General features: G+C 30.4%; 2 protein-coding genes across 2 annotated transcripts; one reads left to right on the top strand and one right to left on the bottom strand.

Annotated features, from left to right (window-relative positions):
* Window positions 1-271: 271 nt before the first annotated feature.
* Window positions 272-2,356, bottom strand: LOC126739203 (ER membrane protein complex subunit 8/9 homolog). The gene is made up of 3 exons (XM_050444777.1): window positions 1,845-2,356; window positions 730-876; window positions 272-665 (listed from the first exon to the last, which is right to left on the bottom strand). The coding sequence occupies exons 1-3, from the start codon at window positions 2,043-2,045 to the stop codon at window positions 411-413; spliced, it is 603 nt and encodes a 200-aa protein (XP_050300734.1). The 5' UTR covers window positions 2,046-2,356; the 3' UTR covers window positions 272-410.
* A 145-nt stretch (window positions 2,357-2,501) lies between these two features.
* LOC126739202 (retinol dehydrogenase 11-like) lies at window positions 2,502-6,423 on the top strand. Its single transcript, XM_050444776.1, has 6 exons — window positions 2,502-2,782; window positions 2,908-3,131; window positions 5,521-5,749; window positions 5,805-5,966; window positions 6,017-6,141; window positions 6,196-6,423. The coding sequence occupies exons 1-6, from the start codon at window positions 2,722-2,724 to the stop codon at window positions 6,364-6,366; spliced, it is 972 nt and encodes a 323-aa protein (XP_050300733.1). The 5' UTR covers window positions 2,502-2,721; the 3' UTR covers window positions 6,367-6,423.
* The last annotated feature ends 3,148 nt before the right edge of the window (window positions 6,424-9,571 follow it).

Here is a 9,571-nt window from a genome sequence, read left to right as displayed (position 1 = left end):
ATTACAGATTCCACTGGTATCCTATGTTTACATCCTAATTCAGAAATCACCACTTTATTTTATTTAAAGATTCTACAAACTACTCTATCATCCACACCTAAATTTAACCTAATAGAAATGATCACGTTTATAATAAGCTCATTATATTTATTTTTGGAGCTTATTGTTTAATATATTTCTATGGAATAGAAAATTTTCTCAAAGGATTTACGTTTTGACCACAGGCATTTTCACTAACATTTTAAGCTCAAAATATTAAGTAGTTCCAAAATTTAAAAAAATTGGATAAACTTATATTAAAACCAGCACAATTTTCCACATTTAAGACTAATATTTTTAAATTATAACATATAATTTTAAATTTAAAACAATAACATCAATGTGTCTAATTTAAAAACCTAGGCATACATCTATAAACTTTCTTCCACTTTTTTATTTAACTCAACATTCATCCAATCCAAGCTGATATCATCTAAATGATTATCAAAGTCAATTAGATCATTATAAGCCTTCTCTTGTAGTAATGTCTTCAATGACTCCAAAGTAGTTTTAGCAGGATTTAGACTTATATTTTGTTCATCTATTTGACGGAAATTTCCTTCTACAATTTGGGCTACTTTCAAAATTGACAAGCTAGGTGCACTTGAAAACTGGGTATTGTTTAGCTAAAAAATTTATAGTGTTGACATGTACAAAATTATAACATATTTATAACACTTATAAACTTACCACAACCATGTATGCAGGACTACAGTTTGCAGCAATTTTTTCGCCTGCTTTATTGAAGGCTTTCTCAAATGTGTTGTCACGCAGGTTCTCGTTAGCTGCATAGTACCCTGCAATTACTAGGCCTCTACTTGAGGCAAATTCATCAATCTGCAAGTGAAACAACCAAATTGACTCCAATTTTTTTATTTTGTATTCCTCTTTTAGTGTCACTTTTACACAAGTAAAAAAATATAAAATGACTTTTACACAAGTAAAAAAATATAAAAGTTTTTTAATACTTAAAAATAATTCAAAATGAACAATGTTCTTACTTAACTTACTTCAAGGAAGTCTTTGTTCTACCATTGATTGAAAATGGTTTAAAAATAAATGCAAATAAAACTAAATGTATGAGTCAAAAGTTGTCATGAATCAAATGGTAATCGAGCATGTTAAATGTATCAAGTATTTAGGATGCTAGATCCTCAGTTAAATCTGTCTTTATAAAATTAAAAAAAAAAACTGGTATTCTGTTCAGGGTTAATAATGCAAAATCTCATTATTTACAATCTACAAATAATTGCTCTTCATTATTTAGCTTTTTAAATATATGAGAGGTATACTACTTTGCAACAGGAAAACTTGATAAATGTACCACAAAGCAAACATATACTAGAATGCTGTTTTATTTTGAAATAAAAAAATAATATGTCACCCTCTTATTTGACAAATTATGTTATGTACAGATATTTATAGGTATTAAACAAGATCAAGCAAAAATAATAATTTTTCTATTACAAATATAAGTAGTAATGATGTGCTTAAACTGTTTAATAGCACTTCTTCATTTGTATGAGCATCTCCACTCAGAGTCTAGTAGTACTAATGCAAATGTGTTGTAAGACTCTTTAAACGTTAGCATTATTTGTAATCCAATTATAAGAGCTTATTTTTGCTGATAGTGTGAAGTGTTTCATATATATCAATGATCCATATATTGGAATCAAATGGGTCCATAATTGGACTATTGTTTATACAATATTATAGGTACCCAAGCATAAGTCCTGAAAAACCAAAGGCAGGACAACAATTACTAGTGAAAAGGTATATAGAGAGAGAGTTATCTAAATTATTACCTGCATAAGAGCAATTTCAGCCATCGGTGTTAAATTAAGACAAATGTGAAATAGGGGAACGGCATCTACAAATTCAATTTCCTTGGATGTAGTTGCATGAGATTTTGCTAGTAAAACTCCATTTATTGCACAATGCGGATATTTTACTGCATGCAGAATCATTTTGCAAAAGGCTCTGGCACTAAATTTTACTTCAGTCATGTTTTAAGTTAGTCCTTCTGACACAGAGCACAAATATAGCCTTCTGAACAATATTAATAATTATTCTTCAATTGAGTTGGATCAATTTACTTATCAAAATCCATTTTTGAGGTTAACGGATTAATTTGACAAATGCCAAGACGTCAGGAGTAGAGCTGGGCGATTCGAATCTTTATTGAGGTTTGAATCATACGAATGGTACTAAGTTATTTTACTTACTCGTATTTATTTTACTTATAAACCGTCAAAGCTCAATTAGGTACATTTCTGTTAAACTTTTAAATTCACTACAGTAATGAAATTTAATTCAAATTTGGCGCCGATTCTGACGTTATCACTCGATAACAGGTATATGTCAAATTTAGTTGAGATATATGCTTAGAGAGAGCGCTTCAATTTCTCGTGAATTTTTCCCGGTTACCGTGGCAACCCGCATTTCATTTATATTTGTTTGGTTTTGAACCTTCAAAATCAGCTGATCAAGATTAAATAAACTATACAATATTAAAAGATTGTGCTGTTTCTTTATTTAGGTGATTTGATTAACACTCAAAACTCTGCTTGAACTGCAATGGCTTATAAAGACACCCAAAGCACGAGGAATCACCCGAACTGACGACACAGAACAACTCAAAAATTCAAGATACCCCTAGGAGCAAAACATCAGTTCCTATTTATGATAATTTCTACTCTCTTTCCAGTTCGAACTAATATTATTCCAAGTTTAGGTTATTTTGGTAAACAGCCAGTCATGCAGCCTATTTAAATTCACTGCTTATTGTGTTACTTGCGGACTACATAATTAAGAGAATGATTTACCCTATAACAATTTGCCTTTTCCCAACAATTCTATTTCTTATAGGCCTAAGAAAATACAGGGAAAGTAAATGGGGCAAATGTACCAATACAGTTAAACTAAGTGGCAAGGTAGCTTTGGTTACAGGGGCAAATAGCGGCATAGGTTTTGAGATAGCTAAGGAATTGGCTGCTAGAGATGCCGAAGTTATTTTGGCTTGTCGGAGTCTGGAAAAAGCTGCAAGTGCCATAGAGAAAATCAGAAAATCTTTGTTTAATGATCCTAGATTGGTAAGATCTTATTAAATGTTGTGTTTTCTTAGATACTTCAATAAAAGTCACAATATTCATGATTACATTTCCCTTCACAATATTATGTCTAATTTTGAGGTTTGGTAAAAGAAATTTGTTGTGGTCAATCTTTTAAAAAGCAATTTTTGTATAATAATTATTAAAACAGGCTAAAAAACCTTCCACTTTCAAACAAAAAAATCTCAATTGAAACTAAAATTAATAAAAATTTATTGATAACAGCCTGGATTTAAATTGCATTTCTTTGTTAGACATACCTAACAAAAGTAAACCTTTGCATCACCTTTCCAATCTTTGGTTGAGGCAAATTTCCTGGTTATTGGAAGTTAAGCTTTTTAATACTTATTCATAAAAATTGTGATAAAACTGATATTTGTAACTTTCAAGGTGTGTCTATTGAGTCTGTAATTCCTAAGCCATTTGCAATTGAAGAGATTGCTTAGTCATCATCAGCATGGTTTTTGTCAGGTTAGCTTAGATCTCTGTTTTGATTGGTGCTTTTGAGACGTCTGTACTCTTTGAGAGTGTGTATACACACTTCTCAAAGCCCTTTGATAGTGGTGATCCTGATCATCTGGATAATGACTTTGGAGCTAAGGGCCTTGTTAAGACTTTGGTCAAATTTTGTCATAGTTTTTTGACTGGTTGCATAGTATTTCATTTGGTTGTTCTAATAAAATTATTAATTGGAAATAGATGATCAATAAAAATGAATCTGGTTGATACAGTTAAAGGGAGGTACATGTAGTCATGGATTTATCACTAGAAATAGTGTATCCCTTTCACCTTACTGTTATAAATTACTTTATTGCTTTTTCATTCATTCCTTGAATGAGCATGAGTGTGATTTAGTCCCCCTATTAAAATTGTTATATTGAATGCATTGGGGCTATTATACAACTTCAATGTGTTGTAGAGAAGATTCTTAAGATCCCTTGTTTTATAAAGCTAAAGTTTATATTTTTTGTAAATATTACATTGATTATAATGCTATTATTATCCAGTTTGATATGCTTAATCTTGAAATCAGACGGCGTCATTCTGAAGCTTTCAGATTTTATAGGATCTTGAATGGTTCATATCATTATCCTACTATCTTGGAAGTTATTCCTTTTCCGCATCACCAGTCAATATCCTATGGTTCATTTACTTTTTTATTCAGCCAACTATGGGATTCTTGTAAATTGGCTTTGCTTTATATTGAAATACATACAAAAGTTAATGGTAATTTTATAGTTATTCCTTATATACAGTCACATTTTAATTAGATTTCTTTAAGTACATATTTCAGTTTCTTGCACACTTTTTATAGTCTTTTTTTACTATTTAAAGTCTTGTTTTCCTTCGAATTGTATTAGACATATAGGGCACTATTATATTATGGAGTGTCCTGACTTTTTTATGTACTATTGCCTTTCTTAAAACATAATTTAATTATGGCAAACTTTGACATTTATTAATTAGTTTTAATATTATCTACCTGTCTGCATTCATTAAGAAATATTGAAAATGCAATTTTTTTATATAAATAATAACACTTCACATGGTTTCACTTAAAAATTAATAAATGTCCTTAGCTGACTTATTGTGTATTATTTTAATATTATTTAACAAATACTTCGGAACATTTCGTTAAACAATAATAAGGAGAATTCCATGAAAGTTTATAAAAGTATTTATATTTAAGTAAGATATTTACAGGAACCTCATTAATTTTATTACCATTCATTAGTACATATCCAGTTTTTGTGGTGTTCATTCTAAACTAGTTGTAACACATCAACTTACAGTAAAAGTTTGAATTATAGTTCTTTTCCAACATTTTTTATGAGTATTCTATATCAACAGTGTCAAAGGCTTTCTCTGGGTGAGCAAAGATAGCCACCATATATGTTTGTGGATCTATTTCAATTGCTATGTAATCTCTGGAGCAGTTTCCACAAACGGTTCCTCTTTTTTTGACATATCGCTGCTTATTAACTGAATTGAATTCAAGTAATTACCTTATACACATCTTTTTTTGAGTAATCCTATAGTTTAGCAAATACGTCATTAAAGATTTAAATCATAGTTGAGATTATCTTTTTTAATTTGTGTGATTATTTTAGGAATATTTTTAAGTCTACATTCCAGAATATTTTTTATTTTGAGAGCAATAGATATGCTCTTTCCTGATATGTCTATGCTATCAGGGCTTTTTTTTGGAGACCAATGTGTACCTTTCTTCAATTTTCAGGTTTTGAATAAATACCTGCACTTTTGCTATTTTTGTGTGTCCTTATTAGCATCATTTTAATGGTGAAAAACCGATGTCAGATAAAATTTAGATAGAAAAGCTGTGATTTTGTTACAAACATGCTAATTTCAGATTCCTATGGAACTGGATTTGGCATCACTAAAGTCTGTAAAAACATTTTGCGAACACGTAAAACAAGAATATTCGGAAATTAACATTTTAATTAATAACGCGGGCGTTTCGTACCCAAGGACTGAAAGATTACAAACAACAGATGGATTTGAAATTCATTTTGGTACTAACCACTTAGGACATTTCTATTTAACAAATCTTTTGGAAGATTTGGTTGCTAGAGCCCAAGGTAAAAAACTAAATTTTTAGCATATCTTTTAAATCAGAAAATTGGATTCTTTTAGGCAGGATAATTGTTGTGGCCTCAACCTTGCATGAAAAGGGAAACTTAGATCTACATGCCCTCAAAAGTTTGCAATTTGCACCTAATGAGAACCTGTATGCTAATTCAAAGTTGGCTAATGTGTACTTTGCACAGGAATTAGCCAAAAGAAGCAAAGAGAAAGGTAAAACCTATGAAAAGTTATTGATAACCGATTATATAATTATTTTTAAGGCATTAAGGTGTATGCTATTTGCCCTGGTTGGGCTTATACTGGCTTATTTCGACATGCCTTTAAATGGTACCATGTAATTTTGGTGGCTCCTATTGCTTTCTTTTTTATGAGATCTTCAAAACAGGTAGGTACTGTTACTAATAATTATAATAAAGCCAATCGATTTTTTTTAATTTAGGCTTCTGAAACAGCCATATATTGTGCTACAGAGCCATCCCTAGAAAAAGAAACAGGATTTTTATATAGAGACTGTAAAAAATATAATAGTAAAGCTATATTATATGACCAGTTGGCTAAAGATTTATGGAGGGAATCTGAAGAAATGATAAATAGCATAGTAGTAAAGTAATGTGTAATTAGTTTTTTTGTCATATTGTTAATAAAGTTAGTGTTTAGTATAAAATTATTTAAATTGATGGATTTTTTAAATAACCTAATTTGTCTCGTATAGGAGCAATTTTATTCTCCTATACTATAAAACCAAAACGGTTTACAAAAGTTTTAATATTTAAACTTTATTCTAAGATGCTGTAAAAATTGGCCTATTGAAAAATTCTAAATAAAGGTACCTATAATAGTAATAAAATGATTATTTTTATTGTAGTACCCTATTTAAAAGTAGGCAGATTCTTTGAGGAATATCACAGGATATATTATGGACATGGACAGATTTATAAGATTGGGCTAAGCTTTTAGTAGCATAAAAGAACCTTTAAGGGAAGGCTGTGTGTTTATAACCTCTGTGTGTTAATTAATTAGCTTTTTTTGATAGTTTATATTTTAGGTACAATATTTATTTCCATAGACTTTGCAAGTATCGGATAATGCCAAATGAATGCTACATTACCACGAATCAGTAGCCCATCAAATAAAAGAAAAATTAACACTAATTATAATTAAAAATAAAATAATAAATAACAGTTCCACTATGTTTAACCATCAAACAAAAGTATCAGATTAATTAAAAATGAGGCGCGTCAATTTCTTATTAAAATTTTCTTAAATACAGCTTTAAAAGTATTATTCCTTTTAATTATTTTCAGATCGATAGGAAATTCATTATATAATTTAATTAGTAAAGCTAATAATGAGCTGTTTGCAATTTTGGTTAGTTTATCTTTGGGTAAGTCCAACTTTAGATTAACTCTTAGTTGAGACTGACGGGTGTGTAGACACGGAATAACTCGACAAGTAAGATCTCGCATACATAATTGACTTAAAAATGAACAAAAAAGAAAATTGCATAAATCATATAATATACTCGTATTCAATATCAGGTCAATATTTATTGCATAGAGCGCTTTTTTTTAAATATAGGCTTACGAATTTATTATTTAGTCTTAAAATATGGATATAGGGAAAAAACTTCTATCCTGTGGGGAACGACCCATCCTGACTCCAATTTGGTATTGAATTGGTAAAAAATTTTCTTTGTGTAAAAGACTCCAAACGTTGAAAGAAACATTTTTCACAGATTTTTTTAAATATCGATAAAACTGATACTTATTTCCCGATAATTAGGTACACATTAAATGCTTATTACCCTTTTATTGTATGGGATCGACAAGGGATCTTTTTAAGGCAGTTGGAAATGATCCCTCGTGATAAGACAAATTAACAAGATATGTAATTTGATCACTAAAAAGTAAAAACTGAACATGTCTGGTAAGGGAACAGGGAATTCCACCATCAACGGCCGAACCTGTATCATTGATAGACAAATTAATAGAATCATAATAAGAATATAAAAACAAATAAAGTTATTTTATATTTATTTTTTTGTGGAGATTTCTCGATATGATTTAAGCTTTTATTATGGTAATTTTGTTTATGGACTCCATAAAAAAATAGTTAAAACGTAGAATTTATCTCTAGTTATCTATAATGATTTATATCTTCATGGCGCTTTGTACTCTTCGGAACATTTGAGGCGTGTTTTACAAAAACCGCACATGTCCAAAATCAACAAAATTGAGCCAGTGGCATCATCTAGTTTAAAAATATGATGTTTTTAATATCCTAAAATAGGATTCTACAAAAACGGCACAAGTACTAAGATAGAGCTAATTGAAAATTCGATAATTCTGCAACAAAACACACATGTCCATTGTTTTTCCACCAAATACAGCATTAGTCCGTGCGACAGATAGGACATGTGTGCTTTTTGTCGTAAAATCTCGCTGAAGCGCTGGAATTATTAGTCAGTTTGTTATTGTTTTGTCTATGAACCAGACGTGTTCTTGTAATTTTTGACTGGAGGTTAGAATTTGCGTTTTCTTGCTCAAAAATTATACTTAAAAAAATGCAAGATCGTGTAGAAGTGTTAACTAATTGGCCTACAAAAAAGCCAAAGAAAATACAGAAGGAGACAGTGATCAAAGAGTTAAAAGTTCGTGGTGAAGAGCACATAAATCACAAGGGCAAACGTGTTTTAGCGCGTAAAACTGGCGAAGCATGCAGGTATGTTAGAGGGTATATTTTTTAAGTGTGGGTTTTCCAATAAAAAAATATTTTTTTATAGTTGCAAAAATTCCTGTTTTTCCAAAGTTGCTGAAGAAAAAAGAATTGCCATTCTTACCCAGTTTAATAATATGACTGACAAAAATAATCAAGATTCTCATTTAACTGGTCTCATATCAATGAACCATATTATTAGAAGACGTCCCCGATCTGAAATAAATAAAAAAACTCACGGTGCTAGTTTTACTTACAAAATAAGGGTGGATGAATCTGAAATAAAAGTGTGTAAGAAAGCTTTTCTCAGCCTATATGGCATTAAAGATGCTCGTTTAAGGCGAATTCGAGATTCCCTTATGACTACTGGAGCTTCTCCCAACGACAAAAGAGGAATACATGGAAATAGGCCAACAAAAACTCCAGATCACATTACAGGACTTATTAAAATCCATATAAAATCATTTTCCGCTAGACGCTCGCATTATTCACGTCGTTAAAAATCAAACTGTTCCTATTTACCAGAATCTCTTACGTTAAGGGATATGTCCCTACAAAGTTATAATATAAACATACCATATAAAAGTTACTGGAAAGTATTTAAGACATATTTTAACATTAAATTTGGATTTCCAAGATCTGACACTTGTTCAGAATGTGACAAACTTGCTCAGCAACTAAACCGTACAGATCTTAGCATAGAAGAACGAAATAGATTAGAATTAGAAAAGGAGATACAGCTTCGTAAAGCTGAAGCTTTTTTTGACCTAAAACGAAAATTTAAAATCAAAGCAAAAGCTGGAGAAGTAATGTGTATTAATAAAAATTTGCCCCTTCCTCACATACCATCTAACCCTGTTTTTTATAGCCGTCAACTTTGGTATAATGTTTTTGGTATACATGACCTTAAAACTGATAATGTTTGGATGTATACTTATCTTGAAAATGAAGCCAAAAATGGTGCCAATGAAGTCACTCCGATGTTACTGCATTTCCTTAAAAACCACATCCATAAGCGCAGTTTGGTTATGTTTAGTGACGGTTGCCCAGGGCAAATTAAAAATTACGTAATGGCTCACAAAAAATGATTATAGAATATT

The sequence above is a fragment of the Anthonomus grandis genome, chromosome 8, assembly GCF_022605725.1.
Source record: "Anthonomus grandis grandis chromosome 8, icAntGran1.3, whole genome shotgun sequence".
NCBI lineage: Eukaryota > Metazoa > Arthropoda > Insecta > Coleoptera > Curculionidae > Anthonomus > Anthonomus grandis.
This window is presented reverse-complemented; position numbering and strand designations above follow the sequence as displayed.